Source organism: Epargyreus clarus, unplaced genomic scaffold, assembly GCF_041222505.1.
Source record: "Epargyreus clarus isolate Ecla_fem2 unplaced genomic scaffold, WU_Ecla_fem_2.2 ptg000031l, whole genome shotgun sequence".
NCBI lineage: Eukaryota > Metazoa > Arthropoda > Insecta > Lepidoptera > Hesperiidae > Epargyreus > Epargyreus clarus.
The window spans coordinates 7,397,943-7,418,806 of NW_027332236.1; the positions used below are offsets into that span (position 1 = coordinate 7,397,943).

Sequence of the window (20,864 nt, forward strand, 5' to 3'; positions counted from 1 at the left end):
TAGTTCATGCTATTTTAAGCGAAATATATTGCACTATTAAATTTAGCATGATTCTAATAATTACTATTTAAAAAATCCACGTACCGACTAAAGCTGCCTGAAGAACTTAGCTCCTCATCTTGGCCGCTCCACGAACCACTTGCAGGATCTGTCAAATGTTTACCAGAAAGAGATACAGTGCTGTGAGCTACCGACCTCCCAGAGGAAGGCGATAGCTCACGCGCTGCGCTCCCTTCCCTAGAAAAATCAAGATCTTCCGGCCTATCAGCAGACATGATTATAGTTTGTCTAGATGTAGTCACTATTTCCCCCTCTGAAGTTTGCCTTTCAATCACAGTCATCAAGCTGTCCATTTCCGATGGCTGTGATGCTAACGATGAGGACATCTCAGAGCCGAACGACATTCCACTTTCATCAAATTGAGCTGATCTTGCAGGTATGTCTATAGCTCCTTCCCCTTCAGTGCTAGTAACCGTTTCCGATATTTTCTTTCCATCAACAAATCTTTGCTGTATAACAGTGGTAGTTCGCACAACTTCTATAACTTCACTTTCGACCATAGATGTGCCAGCTGTTTGTTCCTTCTTTGATTTTTCTTCTTGATCTAAAATTTTCATCATTTCCTCACAATCACCAGGTATAGATTCTGCAGATCCATCACTAGGTGCTGCAGCACAAACGAATGAAGATGATTTTTTGCATTCTTCAACCACTTCTTCTGGTTTTGTTTGAGACGATTCGGGTTCCGGCTCGGGCACGAAAAATGCACCTCTATCATCATATTTTTTTACTGTTACGATCTTAGGTGTCACTTGTTCTTGCATTTTTTGTTCTAAAGCCATTTGCTGCTCGATGAGTCTTCGGATAGCAGCTGAATCAGATAGCAGTTTTTGGGATGGACTACCGTAGCTCCCTACCTTTTGGGATGGACTTCCGCTTTTCTGTGATGGACTCCCACTTTTTTGGGAGGGACTTCCGCTCTTTTGGCCAGGGCTACCACCTTTTAATGGCGGGCTGCTTTCCGAACTACTATCATAGGATCGTTTTTCTTGTTCGAGGAAACTTCCGCTTACGACTTTCGGATCCGCTAATAAAAGAGCTTCTTTCTGTTTAGCTAATAATTCTGCTTTTATGGCTTCGAGACAAGCAGTTTCGAGCCCTTCGAATTCCTTTAAACTAGAAATAGAAATATCATCGCCTTGGCTTCTGCTAAGAATATAACGACGTGGTAAAGAACCATTTAATGAATCTTGAGAAGATGATGAATGTTGCTGATATTGCTCCATTAAAGCCCTTTCAAGATTTTCGAATTCTTGTAATGAACTAATAGATATATCATCATTCTCTCCTTTAATTCTAAATCTCATGCGGGATGCCATTTCAGATTCAGAGTAACTTCCATAAGAATTTCTGTAACTTCCATAGCTTCCTATCGATTCTTTTTGTGAGCTCAAACTGCCAATTCTGCTTGCATCAAAATCGGTCATTTCTTCTTCCTTAATATCTTCCAATGGAACTCTTTCATAGTCATATCTCGGGTCGCCTTCAAATTGCATCTGAATCCAGCGTTTTCCTGCTTCTATTTCAGCTAGTTCCTGAGCTTGCATTCTTTTTTGTTCTATCTCATACTGTAGTAATTCTTCGTCAGATAGAGATCCAGACGTGCTGCTAGTACTTTCTTGTTTTTTTGTTTTCGACAAATATTCCTCAATGTCAATATCGTGGCGCTTCACATATCTCTTTTGTGACACTATCTGCACACTTTTGCCTTCAGGGTCGGTTTCTTGTGCTTCTTTAGCAACTTCTTCAATTACAACGAAATCATCCATCTCACTTGGTTTATCCACCATTTCAAATTCATCACTTGTAGGCGATTCTTGTTCTTTCTCGTATGAGTGAAGAGTTCTTTCTTCAGTAGTGATTAGAAGTTCGGATCTGCTGCTCTCCGTAATGAGTTCAGATTTCAATTCTGGCGTTTCAGATATGTCATACATATCATCAAGTACATATTCCCGTCCATTTTCAGTGGAAAGAGAACTTTGACTTGGTGCGGATAAAGGGGTATGTGGCGTCGACAAATGTTCATGAGTTTTCAAACTCGAAGTAGAACTTTGCTTACTCTCAAGTTGTGCTTCAGGTGATTTGTCAACAGACTTTTCAGCTTTCGTTTTGGGTACAGAAGAGTCACTTTTAGATTTCAGAATTTCCTCATATTGTTTCGATCCTACCGGAATGATATCTTCTTCAACGTCCACAAACTCTCGGCGACTTGGAGGTCTTTCTGTAACGGTAAATGGTACGACACTAACATCTTGTACAATTTTCATCACACATTCCTCCTTTACTTCGGCATCTTTAGAGTGTGGTGTACTTTCAACAGTTTCAATGGTACTTTTGACAATAAGTGTATCATCCTTTAATTTATCTTTGGGTGCAGGAGACACACTACCAAACTTTTGAATCTCCTCATACTCAGCAGATCCAACTGGTATAATTTCACTCTCTATATCCACAAACTCTCTTTGTGGTCTATCAACTTTGGTAACGGAGAAAGGAATTGCTTGCTCTTGTTCAGCCGTAGATTTTGTCATAGTTTCCTGAATCTCTTCTTTATCTGATTCTGGTTGAGATTGTGATGACGATATGTCAATTTTGGAAATTGATGATGATAGGATCTCATCTGTTTTGAGCTGGCTCGATATTGTTGTATCAGATCCTTCTCTATCTTTTGAAGAATCTTCATCAAATTCAGTACTTTCGGAGGGACCTTCTATAGGGAAGTGTTCCGGTATCAAATCTTTGGGTTGAAAACGCATTTCATGCGATCTTTTCATCTTTCCGACAAGCTCAATATCATCAGAGTCTTTTCCATCTTCATCACCTGATATTTCCTCATCACTTACATCTTTTAGTTTAACTTGATCTTTTTCAACTTCATGTAAAAATTGTTCTACATACGTACTGCTCTCCATTAATTCTTCTTTTAACTCATTGGCTGAAGGTACCAGTGTTTCTGAGGCATCTGATATATCAATACTAGCTACATGACTAGATCCATCCGAGTCAAGACTTTTCATACTATCTCTTGAAGCAAGTGAGCTACCTGCAGTATAATAATCTTTGGATGTTCTCAGCGATTGTGAAGACACGTCATGGCTTGTAAGTGCAGTTTCAAAGTCAGTACCACTTTGAGCTGTCATCATTACTTCCACATCGGATGACAATGGTCTGCTTTCTGAGTTTTCAAAACTGTGATAATGACTTTCTCCCGAACTAGACCAGCCTTCTACTTCCGAAGCAGAACGCCTTTCGACTACACTCACTTTCGTTTTTATATGTTTCTGTACTCTTAGTTTTACTTCAGGACTTCCTTTTGAAGAACCCTCACGGTCGGAATAACTTTCTGTCTCTAAAATTGAGTGCGGTCCGCTGTCTGATCTCAAAGATACGTCGGCTGATTCCAAAGGTGGAGTAGACTCTTTGATAAGAATAGTTTCCTTATCTTCATCAGAAATTGTTGTTTCTTCTTGAGAACTCACCTTTTGTGAAATACTGTCTGACTTTTGGCTATCTAGCATCTTATCATCTTTGACTAAATGAAATGGAGTCTTATCATGGTCATCTGCGTGTTCATCACTTATCTTGTGGGGTTCTTCACTTATCGCTTCTGGTTTATCAGGGCTAATAAGAAGTTTAAACTGAAATTCTGAGGGCGATTGCTTGTACTTTATGCTTCCATCACTTTTTTCACTTATTATTTCAACTTGTGCTGCCTCAAGAGATTGCTTGACTTCATCGATGGTTTTTTCCAAAACTGATAAGTCAGCAAGTGGCTGAGCAGACATGAGGGTATCAAAATCCACCTTTTCTGATTCAAGTTTCGTTGCGTGAAACTCGGCAGAGGAGAGATCAGTATCATAGCCACTACTGCAAATATCTTCGACACTCTTCTCTTTAAGTAATTTCATCTCTTCCTTTCTATGATCAGTTCCAGTCAAGTAAGCAGAGTCGGCTTCTGTTGAAAATTCCGAGGGATGTAATGTTTCTGCGCTGACTGTAGAGTCCATAGACTTCTGAAGCATTTCACCTTCATGAGACTCTAAGGACTTAACCATACACTCTGTGTCAATGCTCTCTCCGGATTTAATCATAATGTCTTTTGAGGTCGTACTAATGTCGTCGGATATTTCATAAGTACTTGGCGACATGTCTGCTTTAGGGGTTTTAGGGATTGCATCCGTTTTTACTTCTCCAAATTTAACTTCTAACACAGTATCGCTATCAGAGCTTTTAGTTGTTGTACTAGCAGTGTCAAAAGTATCAGACTTAAGTGTCAAGGTTCTTTGTACTTCATCTCCTGTGGCAGAAGTAATTTTTTGAACCGACACTTCTAATATTTGATCCTGTATTTGGTGCAAGGGCAACTTAACGGGTGATTTAGTCGGTTTATCCTTTTTTGGAGTTTCGCTGGCTTTATCATCGTGAGGCAAATCAGGTGCCATCTCCGACTCCGAGTGGGTATCTTGACTTCCTGTTCGACTAAACGTACTCTTAATAGGTGAAGTTGATACCTTAATCTCCTTTATAAAATCCACTTCATATACTTCATTGTCTTTTTTGAACGATTTAGATTTACTTTTTGGACTTGCTTCAGATGAATCTTGTCTTTCAGTAGCTTCACTCTTAAAACTGGGTGCATGTGATGCATCTGAACTAAGGTCATCGTGTTCTTTACTCTCTATTACAGACTCTTCTTTGTGATGTTCTGTTTTTGAACTCACTACCTTGCCTTTTTCAGAGACTTCAATACTTGATACTACTTCGTCTTTTTCAATAATTTTAAGTGTTGAATCAACAAATGCTACTCTTGATTTCATATCCTCGTCTTCCTTGATATCTTCTAGTTCTTCCGGTTCTGTAAAATATTCTTTTCCCCATTGCTCGTGAGACAGATCTCTTTCTGAAATCTTGACTTCATGCTTCTTTTTAATTGTATCATCTTTAAGAGCAGTCATTCTCTCCTCTGATTTAGTTTGCCTGCCAGTATATAATCCTTGTTCAGTAAATTCTCGCTCCACTTTGACTATATCTGCATCATCAGTACTCCTTAATACTGTTTTAGTTTCAATATCTGAACGTTTAGCCGTTGCTTGATGAGCCTTTTCTAATTTCTTTTGAGAACTTTCAGTTTGATCACCATCCCTTCGAATCATAGTTTTTTCTTTCATTTCATGTTCTTGGCCTCTCAACTCATGTGTTGTTTCCGTTTTAATAACTAGCGAGTCATCATCAGAAGAAGAAACTTGTTTAGTCTCCGAAAAATATTCCTGTCCTGATATCTTTCGTGTCTCAGTTTCCTTGTGAGTTAGCACTGTACTGAAATCATCGGTAGTTCCAAGTCTAGCAACCATGCTGGACATAACAGCCTCTGGATCAATACTTTGGAATTTCAACTGTGGGCCCTCAATAGTTTTGTGAACAGACGACGACGAAGTTGAAGATTCAACTCGCGATTCCGAGAAAAATGTCTCGGACGAAGTAGATTTTTGCATCTCTTCCATTTTAACGGCTAGTTGTTCCTTCTTAATCTGATCGATCACATCGATGCTTTTTTCGATAGTGCGATCGACAAGTTCTATAGCACCACTTGTAATAGTCGGTTGGTCGACGTTTACGAAAGTTAAGTTATCAGCAACATGTTTTGTTGGTGATTTAGGTCTAGCTGCTTCGCTAAGTGCCATAGATGCTTGTGTCAACATATCTGAAAAAGGAAAAGAAGATTTTATTAACATCTATCACTGGTTTACAAATGCTGATGTATATTTAAGTGGAAACAAATAATAATAAAAATAGAATATTTATAATTATAGAACTTTAAATTTTGTATATATTGCTCTTAGTGTATGGACATTGGCTCTTAAATAAATATAGAACAAGGCCAGTGAATGTGCCTAAGCGTTTTATTTAATCATGATTTATGCCAATGCGAATAAAAATGACAAAATAGTGGCGAAAGCTTGTGATGATAGAATGGAGAAAATAAACTTAGGACGATTTTGAATCGAAGCGAAACATTACTCAAAGATGAACATCAGTACAATGTGTAAACAAAAATCGGTGACGGAAAAAAACTTGTTTCTCTAAGAAGAGTAAAAAGCGACAATAATGAAACGAGTATGATATTCCAGTTCTGCTCATGAGTCCACTTACCTAAAGCAACGTAAGGGCTCCGCAAGAAAGAAAGTAAAATTTACTGTGCTGATAAATTTTAGCATAACGTATGTGATATCGCAAATATTACACATCTCATATCTGAAGGTTAATCTTTATTTGTTGCAGTGTTAATGTGTCCCTTATTATATATTTATTAACGACGCGATAAATGATAAACACACATTAAAACTACACACGTGTTATGTTAACAAAATATTCTTAAATCGATGATTTATTACCATTATCTACCTAGGTGGGAGTGAAAGAGAAATACATGCGGTAATTGGCTGAAAATGAAATAGTGTGGCAAATAAGGATCATACAAATAATTTCTCTTCTACTAAACTATGCTATGAGTAAAGTTTCGCCATGACTCTACTTTGCCACTACTTGCATTAAGCTTATGCACTTTTATTTTTGAATTTTTGATAAGCTATCGTATTTATACATATATTTTTTATATAAACATTACATATTATAAAGAACTTGGGTCCATAAGATACTTGTATTATCTTGATCATGTAATTTTCATTGTGATGATAGAGTAGTTCTGACTTTATCAAATTTAGAATTTGGAAAAGATAGAAGAGCGGATTAATAATTTCCTTGAATCTATAATGTTGTATACTGACCACTCTGATGGGCTTCTGTTTCACTAATTAGGCTATCACCAGCAGATGACGCTCTAGGGGACTGGCGACTGGCGTCCAGGAACGATGATTCCGAACCTACATGAAACGATGAGAGTTAGCTTCTACCGAGAGCCAATTGTGCTATCAACGCAGTGATTTCTAACCTTTGACTAGCTGTCGAGGGTCTGCCGTAGTCATATTGAGGTTTTTAGCAGACCACAGTGTTTGAGACTATCAAAAGTGTTTAATATTAGACGGACCATTTAGTTTTTGAGGACCACTGGCTAGAAACCAGTGATCGAATGTGTATTGAGCACACTGAGTGTATGGGATGAAAAAGTGATCGACTTTTAGTGTATTTCAGCCTGACATGAGTGTTATGATTATGATACTACCTTAAATTCATTAGTGATTTCACCTGAGAATTCCAGATGATATTTAATTAAAGATTCTTACAATTAAACTTACACAAAAATATCAATAGAACTGTGATTTGTTTAAGTATTTAAATATTAATTTAATTAATTAATTTAATAATTAATTTAATTTTTAAAACAAATGTTGATTTTTCTTTAATGTTAATGAAATACCTCTAAGTTGCAAGCCTGTTTGTTTATCTCCGGTTTCTGTTTTTGCTCTTATGCTCAAATCTACAGGAGAGGGAGGTGGCGTCTTTGAAAACTTCGTGATGAGATCTGTTAATAAAAGTTAACATTAGAAAGTACTACTTAGAGGATAAATGCTGTCTAAAATAAAGATGTAGCTCCAGTTACACTCTACTTACTTCTATAGAAAAATATTCAAAACATTATAAATAAACGAGTTCAGTGAAGACACTCGTGTCATTTGTTTCCTATAAGTACTCGGACGTACTCGGAAAAAGTGATGACATTTAATGTAACACATAATTTAAGATCCCCCTACTCTATAAGAGCTATACAATTTTAAATGTTAGGAGATAAAGATGTTAAATAAAGTTAAATAAAAATATGATAAGATAATCTAAAATGATCAAGTAAAAAACCGATACTAACCGTGTGTGACGTGGCTTGAATCAATCCTGATTAAAGCGCCCTGCGCTGATATGTCTTCCAGAAGATTCGAACACCTTCTGTTTAGTTCTTTCATGTCTGGTGCTTCAGATTCCTCTGCGACTTGATCGTCTGGCTCCTGAGTCTCCTTCGGCTTTTCATCAGAACTCATTATTTCAGTAACTGTTTCCAAGGGTACTATCTCAGTAACACTTGATCCTGCTTTTGTGATATCGGATTCAATTTCTCCAATCTTCTTCTCCGTTTCTTTGATGATATCTTTTTCAGAATCCGATTTTTCGGATAATTTAGTTTTTTCTGTTGATTTCTCATCTATTTCACTTAATAATTTACTCTCGGTAAATACTGAGGTTTCTTGAGAGGAGCTAGTGGAAACTTTTACCACTCTAGATAATGATCTTTCTTCCTCAATGAACTCTTTACTGATAGTGATGCCGTCTGAAGCATCTGATGCTAATGTTTTTGATACGTCAAAAGACGAGTGGTCTTCTGAGAAAGTTTTCTCATCAATAGATCGCGATGTTTCTCTAACACCCTCTATTGAAACTTTAGAAAAATCCTTAGTTAAATCAGCAGTAGAATCTTTAGAAAGTTCGTTTGTGGCGAAATCTCTTGAAGTGTCTTTACTATCTATTGATGATTTCGAGTAGTCCTTGGTTAAGTCAATTGACTTTTTAGACAAATCTGGAGTACCCCGGTCTTCACCATGTTCTTCGATTTTTGAATCTTCTTTAGTTTCCATTGAAGTTCTAGAAGGATCTTTAACCAAATCAGCTCCACTGATTTTTGAGAAATCAGCTGATGTACCATCCTCTAAGACTGACTTTTGATCTTCATCAGACGATTTAGTCGATGTTAATACTACTGTTGTTACCGAAGACTCAGTAGTTGATTTAGATGCCAAATCCGCATATATTGTGCTTTCAACAATATGAGTTTTTTTTGTGTATGTTTTATCATCACTAACATCAGAAGATGGTTTAGCAGTTACGGTGACTTCTGCAATTTCAACTTTGGTTGGTTGGAAGGTTTCCTGGTCATCTTCGGGGTATTTTGTTTCTTCTCCAAGAAAATCACTCTGAAACATAGTAAAATAATAACAAAATAAAAATAGACTTCTATAATTATATTATGTAAGATAAAATCTATGGGCCTAAAAGTAGTATTCGTATTTAAAAGTACAAACATAAGTTCATAAAATTATTAAGATCAACTACCTCTTTTTCTGGGAAGTCATCAGCATCGTCAAGCGAATCAGTCCTTATTTTTCTTGTATCAAAACTAGATGTTGGCGCTTTAGCGTCTAAATCAGAGCTAGGTTCAATTATCTCCAATACTTTTGCTTTGTCCATATCTGAAACAAAAATGCCTTTAAAACTTTTTTTAGTTTTGTAAGAGAAGTTTTGAGAGGTAAAGTAAATATTACCCCCCAATTTAGTTAGGAGGAATTGTAAGAAATAATGCCTAATTCTGTCTAAGCACAACCGTCAGAATCGATCGCAATTACAATAGAATAAAACCACAGTAGTGATAGCCTAGTGGTTTTTAAAGAATTGTCTGACTTGGCATTGGCAAGGCACTGGCATACGACTTGAACTATAAAATATGAAGTACACCTAGTTCCTACTTCATTAAACAGGGAACAATCCTTACTAATATTATAAATCCGAAAGTAACTTTGCCTGTCTGATTGTCTCTTCTTCACGCCTAAACCGCTGAACCGATTTTAATGAAATTTCGTACAAAGATAGTTTGAGACCCGAGAAAGGACATAGGATAGTTTTTATCCCAGAAATCCCACGGAAACTAGGGATGGCGATCTAAGATCGATTATTCGAAGAATCGATCTTTTGGACCAAAAAGTCGATTATTTTAATCGATATTAGTGAGGATTGAATCGTAAACTATGCATTTGATCAAGTGATGATCTTTAGCAAAGTCGTTGTCCATAAGCCCACGAAGGTTTCAGAGTTGGTACTACCAATTTTCTCCAGATGGCGCCACTTTCATTCCAATGTAGGTACGAATTTTCAGTTTTATGTATGTTAGTATGTCATATTATTGTCTTTGAAACGCGGGCGAAGCCGCGGGCAATAACTAGTATATAAATAAATAACTACGATATCTTACCAGATTCTGAATCAGTATAAATTTGTTCTTCAACTTCATCTGGAGAACTTTGTACTGAGAATGTTCTAGTATGTTTCTTCTTTGGCATGATTACAATCTCTCCACTATCCCTAGAGAGAGATTTTATTAGACCCGGTCGTTCCTTCACAAATCTTTTGGTCTCTTCAAAGACTACTTCCTTTTTTGTTTCAATATCTTTGTCCTTGGCGTCTTTAGAAGTATCCAAGTATTCTTCAACAGTTGTTACAGCTTCTTCTATGATTGAATCTACAGACACCTGTCCTGCAATATCTTGAGGTTCTGTTGGCTCTACAACCTCTACTACATCTTCTGTTGACAAATCAACGTCTTCTGAGGCTTGTTTAATAATAATTTCTATATTATCTGCCATTTGTTTCATAGCAGAGTCGGATTTCTTGATTTCTGTTTTAATTTCGTCGTCTTTCAAAGAACTGCTGGGAGTAGGTTCAACTTTCACAGGTTCTTCGTCTACTTCCGTGTCAGATTCTGCAATTCTCTCAAGAGAAATTGCTGGGCTGATACAAGAATGTCTTCTTTCCTCTTTAGCGGGAACTTTAGTATCGTAACTTCTCTTTTCAGTATCTGTTGTCATTTCTTTAGTTATAGTTTTAATATCTTTATCTGTAACGGGGCTTCGCGCAGCTGCAGCGATTGTCCCCTTTTGCAAGATATCATCAATAACGGGCTTTACTTGTTCTTTCGTTATTTCTGAAGTTTCTTGAATATCTTTAACTTCAACCTTTTTTACAACTTTTGTGTCAATTATACTGTCAGATAAGTCAAATTTTCCCAAAGTATCGGTCCTTATTTTGGTGACGTCAAATTTGGATTCACCGGTGAACTTCTTTGATTCAATTTTTTTCGACGTTTCACTTTTAGTCTCTGTTGTTGTCTCAGTTAATGAAGTTGGTTCATCTAAGTCTGAAGATGATTGTATTATTTCCACATGTCTGGTGGAAATGATTGGTTCAGATTTTATAATAGAAGTTGTAACTACTTCTTTTTCTATAATTGGCTCGGAAGAGACTTTTTCAGTGACGATTTGTACTTCTTTTGGTAGTTTAATAATTTCGGTTACAACTGCACTAGTTTCAGATTTGGTTATTGTTTCTGTGACACTTGTCCGTGTTCTTTCGCCTTCAGCTGTTTTGGTAACCTCTGTCACCGTGACTCTAGTTGTTACTTCTCCAGTAGGAGCCGTTATAGTTTCAGTAAGTGTAGTAGTTGTAGTATCTGCATCAACTTTTATAGATTCAACAACGTTTGTTACCGTTTTCTCTTCAACAACAGGTTTTACGATTTCAATGACACGTGTAATTGATTCTTCTTCTCTAATAGGTTTTACCGCCTTTGTAATTATTGTTGACGAAGTCACTTCTTCAAAAACTTTGGTAGGTTCCATGACAGTTCTTATTGTTTCAGTGCTCTCACGTTTTATTTGCTCATCCCGCTCTCGGCTTAAGAACTGACTTGTAATAGTTTTATCTTGCTGCGCACTATAAGTAAACAAAATTGTTAATATAAGAATAAATGGAATAGATATGTACTCCTAAATAGCATACTATATAATGCTAAATAGCATACTATATAAAAGCTACTGTAACCCTTGATCATAGACTATTTTTAGTTCTACATAATTAAATCTAAACTGAAAATTAAAAATCTCAATTTCCTTTACATACAAGTTTATAAATTAGAATATGGAAGCGCTATAATCCAATTAAGATGTTATAAAAAAGAGATACATATAAATATAAAATATATAAAATTTAATATAATTAGAGTATATTCCTTACCCAACTTCAGCAATGTGAGGAAGCTTATGCACATATTCTTCAGGGAAGGCTTCGACGTCATCTAAGGAATCACCGTGTGTCAGTTTGGCTAATTTGGACTGGTCACTTGGTTTTCCTGGAAGGTATAATTAAAATTAAATAAGAACCCTGATTCTTACTTTTACTTAAAATTTTACAAATTATGCCATTATTTTCGGTTATAATAAGAAATGTCTAGATATTAAGCTGAATATTTAAATGTATGTATGTATCGTAAAATTGATAACGTCTACCGATATTTAGTTAACCCATAAAATACATTTTATTTTTTATATTCTAAATACAATTTATTTATTGAACATTTATAATGCTTACAACGATCTCAAATATATTTACCAGAATCTTGTGGTTTAATATCAGTTTCTTCTTTAACCTCAACTTTTTCTTTTCCAGTGTCAACATGTGTGCCTTGTGTTCCTTGTGTTGCAATATCATCTTCGGATTCTTCGAATGTATAATCTCTTGATTCTGTTAGGCTGTGGGCATCAGATAACCGTTTTTCATCAAGTCGCAACTCGCTCACGGAACCAGAGCCCGCTGATGTTACAGATTGCCGTTTTATCATGTCAACTGAAAGAAAAAGATGTTTTTAATTATTCTTCCTTTTTTCACCTTCACAGGATTTGTTGATTTATTGCTTTAAGAGAAAATGCCATAACTTTATATAGGAAACTCCTCAGTGTAACTGTAGTTTTCTGTATTAATTTCGGCTTAGTTATTAAAACTCACCCTTTTCAGTTATTTCTTCTTTTAATAATTGAGTCTTTGAATCCACTTTTTCGATATCACGGATAATGTCTTTCACAGATTTCGTAACCTCAGTTTCTTGTAAGGGTTGCTCCTTGACGTCTTCTTCCTCCGATGAAGTTTTCTTATCGGTTACAGCGTCTTCTGAACTTATTTTATCAGAAATTCCTTCAGATGACTTGCGGTCGGATATTTCTATCTCTCTGCTACTTTCTGAAGAAATCTTATCAGATGGTTCATCTTTCTCAGATTTATCTACTTCTTCTGCTTCGGTTACAAACATCTGGAATTCTTGTTTAGGTTTTGGTGATTCAACGTCCACCTGCAAATCGCTAAGCTTTGTAATAGAAATAGATTCAGCCCTTGAATGGCGTTTTGGTGTCATCTTTTTGAAAACAGCATCGGATTCCCTGCTTGAGTCAGAATCCTGTTTTTCTTCGAGAACTTTAGGATCAATCTTGATAGCCGTGAAACCAATACTTTCTTCAAACTTCTCATCACCAAACCCGCTTCCGGAATCTGCTGTTTCTTCATATTCGGCTCTTTCATCAAAATCAGAAGAAGAAACTTTGGCCTTAACGTCAGATTGATCTGATTTCAAGGATTCAGCTTCGGAATGTCGTCTAGAATCTGTGTGTTCAGAATCTTCTAACGAATCGGAGTAAATTCGTTTAGAGAAGAAACATTCTTGGACAGAATCATCTTCAGGAACAGTTTCTATGAATTGACGTGCCTTTGCACTGATGACTGGAGATTCTTTAGGTGATACCTGTAACATAAGTATTTATGTAACGTAATTATCTTAGTGAATAAAGAATGATTACTCATAGGGCTATTTAATACGTATAAAACATATAAACCTTTTGTTCTGTTGGTGCAAGACTTGGTAGAACTTGAGCACTATGCTGAGTCTCATATTTCAAAAACTCTAACGTTTCATCTCGTATGGAAGATTCTTTCCTTTCAGTTATAGTCTCAGTAGATGTTACTTCTACAACTTTTTCTAACATCTCTTTGTCAGTAACAGGTTTGTGGGCTGGACTAGTTCCAATTTGATCTTCTAAATCCGAAAATTGTGAAGCTTCATCTAATGAATCACTTCTATGCTTTGAATAGACCTGAAATTGGATTACAAATTTATATTTTAATCATAATCCAAAAATAAGTTAATACTTATGCATCAGGTGAACATGTATAAATTGTACCTTAGATTCAGTTTGAGATATAAAACTAACGTCTCGTTCAGTGCTTTGTTGCAGGTCTGCTAATGAGTCTGCTTTGTCAAACGCAGAGGGCGCAGAAGACTCTTGAGATATTTTACGACCAGTCAATTCTTCTGATCCAATTGAATCCGTTTTAGTATGTTTACTGATTTCGGATTTCGTACTAGTTACTGACTGTTGAGTTTCCGCCTAAAATAGTAGATACAATAAAATAATTATAAAAATAACAATGAGAGAGTTACAAACATGTATGTTACGTAAAAAGTACTGAGAAATTTCAATGGATTTGTATTACCTTGTCCTTTATTTTTTCACTGACTGATACATCTTTCTCTTCTAACGCTTCAGTGATTTCCTCCTCACTAACTTTAGTTCGCAGTTCTTCCGTTAATTGCTTCTCAATTTTATATTCTTTAATAGCAACAGCTTGGTCATCTTTCTTATCGTCATCGTCAGATTTTTTATCTGCATCCCTGTCATCTTTAGGTTCATAAGTATCAGGTATTTTATGTAACGTGAATTTGTCGCTTTCCATTTTGGATTTCAGCCTTTCCTTCTCAACTTTAATTGTCGTTTGAGACTCAGTTTCCGTTTCTGAATCTGTTGATTTCTTTAGGAACTCGCTGTCTTCTTCGGACGACACTTGTACTAAAGTAGAGTCCGTCCTCATAGTCTTAGGGAAAGTCTTTGATTTTTCTTCTTGCTTTATTTTAGAGTCAAACTGTTGTATGGTTTCTTTTACTGATTTGACACTTTCCACTTGTTTTTCTGTATGCACAGTAATCTTCTGAGTTTCTATAGTCGACATTTGCCTTGATTGTTCTCTAACAAATTCTTGAGTATACTCAATTCCTTGATCCTGTTCTAATGTATGCTTTTTCAGCGCTTCTTTAGTTAACTTTACGGGTATTTTTGATGTTTCTAATGATGGTTCTCGTGATATTTTTGTCTCAAAAACATGAATTTTGTCTCTTAATGTAGCTTCAGCAACATCTTTTTCTTCGTCCATTACCAAATCCGGTGATTTTTCACCATCCTCTATCTTTTCTTCCACTCTAGCACTATCAATCTCTTTTTGTGAAATTATATCTTTAGCGTGTGTTTCAATCTTAGTTTCAATAGATTGTTTTACTTCCGTAGTTTCAGTTGTTATCGATTTTCGAGGAGTAATTGTTACGTTAGAAAAGTCGCCGGATGGGAACCTCATAGATTCATTTCTCATATGTCTTTGAAGATGTTTGGGAGTTGGTTTTGCTGGTGACGAAGGATCAAATTTCCTAAATTGTTCTATAGGCCTTTCAGGTTTAGGTTCTTCTTTTTTAACTTCTATAGGTACTTCTGCTACTTTTGTGGTCTCGATTTCTTTTATTTCTTCAGTTTCGGTAGAATCCGGTGATGTTTTTGAACGGGTTTTTTCTAATTTAGGCTCCTTTTCTTTGACCTAAAACAGAAACACGTCACAAGTTATATACATAATTATTATTTACAAACGCATTAGGAAAACCAAGTAGACTACGTATTGTACGCTCACCTGTTGCTCAATATCATGGAATTTCTTTATATCCGGTTTTATTTGAGTTTTTATTTCTATTATTTCTTCTCGTATTTCCTTCTTTTGCTTAGAGGCTGGAATTTTACTCGAGCTTAATTTCTTCGTAATCTGTTCTTTTCTTTCGGCTACGCTCTTTTTAATATCTGTGAATTATATTGTCAGATACATTTTATTTTAAGTATAAATTTTACTTTGTAATACTGTTAAGTAACATTTTAATATTTTTTAATTATTATTTATAAATTAATTTAAATGAACTTTACCCTCGTCTTCTTCGCTATCTTCACTAGGTGTAGGAGTTCTTTCAATCTCACTCTTATCAACCACAGATTTCTCCTCTGGAGAGTACTTCGCTTCATCTTGGTCATGCTCGGATTCAACTCGTTCAGCAATTTGATTTTCATCATAAATTTTGTCTTTAAGTTTATTGTCTTCTTCAGCTATGAACAATAAACGAGTAAGTAAACGAAATAAAATGTTTTCATTAGTTAGGAAATTATTTCTTATTACATTACCTATTACAATTATTTGTAAATGGGAGTGTCCGTATATAATATAAAAAAATAGAACTTAAACTTAACATATTGTGCATATGGCAATGTTACCTTTATAAGCCTCAATTTCTTCAGAGGCTTGTCTCTCTTGATAAATGTTACGTTGTATTCGTCGTTCATTGGTAGTCTCAGATTGAGGAGCAATTATATCATCTCTTCCAATCCTGCACAAAGCTAGCTCAAGGGAAGTATCTAAAACAGTATTTAAAAATATATTATTTACATATATTTCAATAGTTTCATGGCGTGTCAAAAGTTTACCAATTTTGCACGAATATACTTACGAAGTTACAGGGGGTCAAAAATGGGCCGAATTGCTTCGAGAAAAGAATGCTACGGCCGTGCCGCTTCTTTTGGGCCACTGCCGTGCCTCCAGATAAGTACATACTTATGGATAATAATACATTGGAACATACATATGTTCCAATGTATTATTATCTAAATTGCCTTTTTTGTAAGTATAACACATTAATAACATCATTATTCTTCTGGGATTTGATTTTACACCTTTATGAATGAATTCATTGATTACATTGAATTAAATATTAGGTATATAGGAAACAAACCTTGCGCTTTAGTGCCAGATTGAGTCTTCCACAGCTTCAGCATCAACTGCGCCTGTTCGGCTGCTGTTATACGTTTAGCTTGGATCTGATTCACGGTGGCCACGCTTACACCCAGCTCATAGGCCAGTGCAACCCAATCCTTACCCAGAAGGTTGCAGATGTCTTCCAACCTAATTAAATTAGTGATGTTAATGACTGTTAAGGATTTTTTTGATTTGGTTAAAAATTGAACATTGAAGTATGGTACTGTGATAATTTCTTATTTATATGTGTAATAAGAATAATGTCACATCAGCAGATTGCAATAAGAGGATTGCGTGTTCCTTTTTGCTTGTTCAAAGGAACGCAGTTCAAAGAAAATCAAAGGTTTACTCGACAATTAACTCAACTGATTTCTCTATATTGTTTACAGAAAATTGTTGAAGCTGCGGAAGTAATTTGTTCTTATGTACAACATTCTTAGATTCTAATTAATCTACATATTTCATAAGCATTACTCAATCAATTACATTCGTACCTTGGATCACTGAGTCGTTGTCGCCATATCAGCTCCTGCTCCTCAGTGCGTCGTGGCACCGTATCAGTTGACACGGGGGATATTCTCTCCACCGGAAGGTCATCCGGCACCATGATGTTAAGTACTGCGATCTAAAAGATGTTGGCATTATTATCCCATTTCTGCACTGCGTCTCCTCTTAATATCTTTGAGGTAAATATAAGTAATAGTGAATGAGTAATATTTATTACTTGTAGTTCGTAAAATATTCCAAGGTACTTTTCAACCAAAACCTATCTTTAAAGGTGGGAACATTTTGTCTTTTATTTCGATTCTCTTTTGTTTAGCGTGAATAAAATATATATTGTTTATGTGAACCATGCATAAGTAAATAAGAAAATTGTTTTAAGAACTTACTGGAGAAGGCGAAGGTTCTCCTTTAGGAACCTTCGGATCTCTCATGAACTGGCATCGGCACATCGGCTCCAGATCCTGAGTCTTGATCATCACCGGGAACGCTACCCGGTTCTCTCGGAACGCTCGGAAGGGTATTGAAAGTTGTTCTCCGGATTTGGCCACCGGGACCAAATTGCCACCAAATTCTAGATAAATGGGTTTTCCTTCATGCACCTGCAAGATATGATAAAGTATTTAAAGTGTTTCAAGTGTTCATAATAGTCCAGCTGTGTACTATCACTATAGATTTAAATTATGAACCTTCTCCTAATTATTAGATATTAGCAAAAAATACAAACTTTTAAATACAAAATTTTTAAACACAAAATAAACGTATTTTTTTACCTCTATAAGTGCTTTCAATTTTATTTATATTTATTCTTTTACTAACAATCAATGATTAGGAAATGTCAAAATGACAGACTAAAAATGTACAGTAGCATATTTCGAACCAATTATACAAGTGTACGCACTAACTGAACTTGGATGAAAACAACGTACCCGATTGCGCGATTGTAAGACATTTACGTGTATCACTTTACAAACAACGCATAATGAATACGTAAACTTACTTCAACATCCCGGCTCTTCGCAACCTGGATGAACCTTTCAATGCGCTCCAACGCCTTGTCCTCCTTGTCATCGGTAACGCAGAACATGCGCAGTTGAGCCTGGCACTCGTCAGTCCTCTTAGCGTACACCACGAAACGGGCCATGAAGGGTACGTGGATTGCCTCCCTGAGATATACAGAAGATTGGAGTAACAAACTCTTTAAGAAAGAAAATAATGTGGTCCAAAGGTCTAATGAACAGTACAAGTGGCAATAGAATAATGAAATCTGTTGTACAGAAAAAAGGTTTTATCGCCAAATTTGTTTCTTTGCACAAACCATCAATTACTCGTAATTAAGCAGTTAAACGGGCAAAAACAATAATGTAAAAAAAAATAGACTAAAGTAAAAGATAATAATAAAAAAATATCAGAAACAAAACCGAATTAGGATGAAACTTACCGATACAATTCAGTCGCCATCTTGGTTGCGTCTTCGACATGTCGGCAATCGATCAACCAGTACCGAGCCGACACAGTCGTAGTGAAAGAAACGCAATCATTGACAAACGTCAACGGTGTATTCTCCGTAACATCCTCCCAATGAGCTCGATTGGTTCCTCCTGCCATCATTTGTACATTATGTACTCTCTGATTCTCAAACTCCCAAACATTCTAAGCTAACTCCAGTTACGCAGTCTACAACTTATGCTTTTTTGAATTGCCAATTATCTTTAACACAAGCTATAAGGCAGGAATAGCGGCTTAAACGCTGTTTTGCACTGCCACAATAAATTTTGCCTCAATAAATGCATGCTCAAAGCCAATTACTGCTACCTGTTCCGTTTCTTCTACTTAAATGCCATCATTAACTACGATAACATCCAACAGAATATAGAAAAGATTGTTTAGTAAATGTACATTTAACACTGTTTATTTTAGACAAAAACAAAAATTTCATAACTCGTCAGAAATGGTGTAGAACAAGGTTAGAAGTTGGAAAGACAGGTCAAAATAATAAAAAGAAAACAAAATAGAATGTTTCCAAAACGGCCTATAGCAAACACACACACACAAGCAAGGACGACACACCACACGTAACAAATAACGTACCGCATCTTACTTGTTATTAATGAGAACATGATTTATAGTGGCACATTGTGTACGTAAACCTGCCTATTTTACATAAGTGCTAAATTTTTGAAAATAAAATAAAATGATGCTACAATTTCAAACGAATTTCCAAAGTTTTAGTCTGGTTTTTCGGAAAACAGATCTCTCGAAGGACATTCTCTAATAAAACAAAAAATAAACTAAAAATTCCTTTGGTGTCAATAATAGTGATTCAAATAGTGAAGAAATGATGTAAAAGATAAACGGAAATGATAAAAAAATTGAACTGATAGGCCGTTTTGGAAAAGAACAACATCAGTACAAGCAAAATAACATAACTGTTAGGAACACTGACGCATGGAATGATGATGAAGGATGTGGCACCGGCGTGACACAAGTATTTTATAGGTTGCGCTATTATTGCAGGTGTTAATAGTTAAGGTGTGCCAGTACTTTAATTGCAATTAGCTAGAACTCCTGTTAACGACGTTAACCTTATACCGACAGTATGTGAGATAGATCGCAGTGCACTGTTTTCTTGTTTCAAGATTCATTGAGTTTATGATACATAGTGAACGTGAGATAACAAAGCGTAAAAAATTCAGCCCGTGCAAGAAGAAAAATGTATGAGAAGCAAAATATGAAAAAGCATTCAAAAAGTGTCAGAGGGAAGAAATTAATGTGTCCGACAATTATACTCTTGGTAAAGCTAGAGTAGAGTATAAATATCGTAGGGGTATGATATGAAAACAAGAACCAAAATAAAGGGGGGACGAAAACAAAACGAAACAAAACAACGTGAACTTAAACCGATTAGTCTTGTTTTTATAGTTAGTTTGTAAAGTACCTCTAATTTTTTACCTTCGAGAGATCTTTTGCGAAATACCCCTGATGGTGCGCGCCGATAAGGTGGCAGCGAAGATATAATTTAGCGCCACACACGGTGAGCGTGCAACACACACAAACACACGAGAACAAAGACAATGTAGACACGCACAAAACGCACACAGGGACGAAACCCTTTAGCTGCTCTGTGTATTTGCTATAAGCGATTCTTAAATAATATCCCTTAGTGTCCTTAGCTTTAAACTTCGAATGTTCTAGTGTTGTTTTGAGTAGAATAAAAAATGAAAACTAGTCTATAAGTATAATCATTTTTTCGATCAACATGCTCATCCCGCTGTCTAGAATTTTGGGACATGTAGTTCTAAAACGTATCAATATCTCATCATTCTACTCTAGTCTTTATAGTTTATCAAAGAGAAAAATTACTATAATTTAGATACAGACTGAACTATGAATTGTTTGACTATCTATAATGAGTACTATATAAAATTTCAAGTTACTAACGTCTACCGTTATAATTGTAACTTTACGGATTACGAATACGAATTAAAAGGTTATAATTGACTTTGTCTATGCCTTTCTACGCAACTAGCGTGTTGTAATGGAATATAGGTTTACTTACTATAATCTTTGTACCTATTGTCAATTTAAGCGGATTTATTAAGCCTAATTTTCCTAATTTATAGGCTGACTTACCTTTTTTGCAAAGCCATATCATTTATGACGTCAGATAGCAAAAAGCCATACTCCATTGCAACACTTCACAGACTTTTTAGTTAATTATTGGAAACAATTCTTCATCTAATTGTTCATGTGTGTCATTATCAAAAATAACTACAACTTTATTAAAAATATTTTTATTGCCCTGATGCTAATGA

General features: G+C 35.7%; 1 protein-coding gene across 1 annotated transcript in view; it reads right to left on the minus strand.

The window, feature by feature from the left end:
• LOC140754671 (uncharacterized) overlaps positions 1 to 20,864 on the minus strand; it is a 68,416-nt gene that overhangs the window by 4,680 nt on the left and 42,872 nt on the right. The window contains exons 28-47 of the mRNA XM_073089705.1: positions 18,491 to 18,650; positions 18,050 to 18,215; positions 17,439 to 17,651; positions 17,043 to 17,173; positions 16,526 to 16,695; positions 16,011 to 16,151; positions 15,669 to 15,845; positions 15,385 to 15,548; positions 14,149 to 15,294; positions 13,836 to 14,042; positions 13,491 to 13,748; positions 12,613 to 13,399; positions 12,220 to 12,453; positions 11,845 to 11,959; positions 10,028 to 11,544; positions 9,115 to 9,251; positions 7,880 to 8,975; positions 7,436 to 7,540; positions 6,846 to 6,941; positions 85 to 5,761 (exon numbers count right to left, since the gene is read on the minus strand). Of these exons, the coding sequence (XP_072945806.1) occupies positions 85 to 5,761; positions 6,846 to 6,941; positions 7,436 to 7,540; positions 7,880 to 8,975; positions 9,115 to 9,251; positions 10,028 to 11,544; positions 11,845 to 11,959; positions 12,220 to 12,453; positions 12,613 to 13,399; positions 13,491 to 13,748; positions 13,836 to 14,042; positions 14,149 to 15,294; positions 15,385 to 15,548; positions 15,669 to 15,845; positions 16,011 to 16,151; positions 16,526 to 16,695; positions 17,043 to 17,173; positions 17,439 to 17,651; positions 18,050 to 18,215; positions 18,491 to 18,650 (12,697 nt within the window). The remainder of the gene's footprint in view (positions 1 to 84; positions 5,762 to 6,845; positions 6,942 to 7,435; positions 7,541 to 7,879; positions 8,976 to 9,114; positions 9,252 to 10,027; positions 11,545 to 11,844; positions 11,960 to 12,219; positions 12,454 to 12,612; positions 13,400 to 13,490; positions 13,749 to 13,835; positions 14,043 to 14,148; positions 15,295 to 15,384; positions 15,549 to 15,668; positions 15,846 to 16,010; positions 16,152 to 16,525; positions 16,696 to 17,042; positions 17,174 to 17,438; positions 17,652 to 18,049; positions 18,216 to 18,490; positions 18,651 to 20,864) is intronic.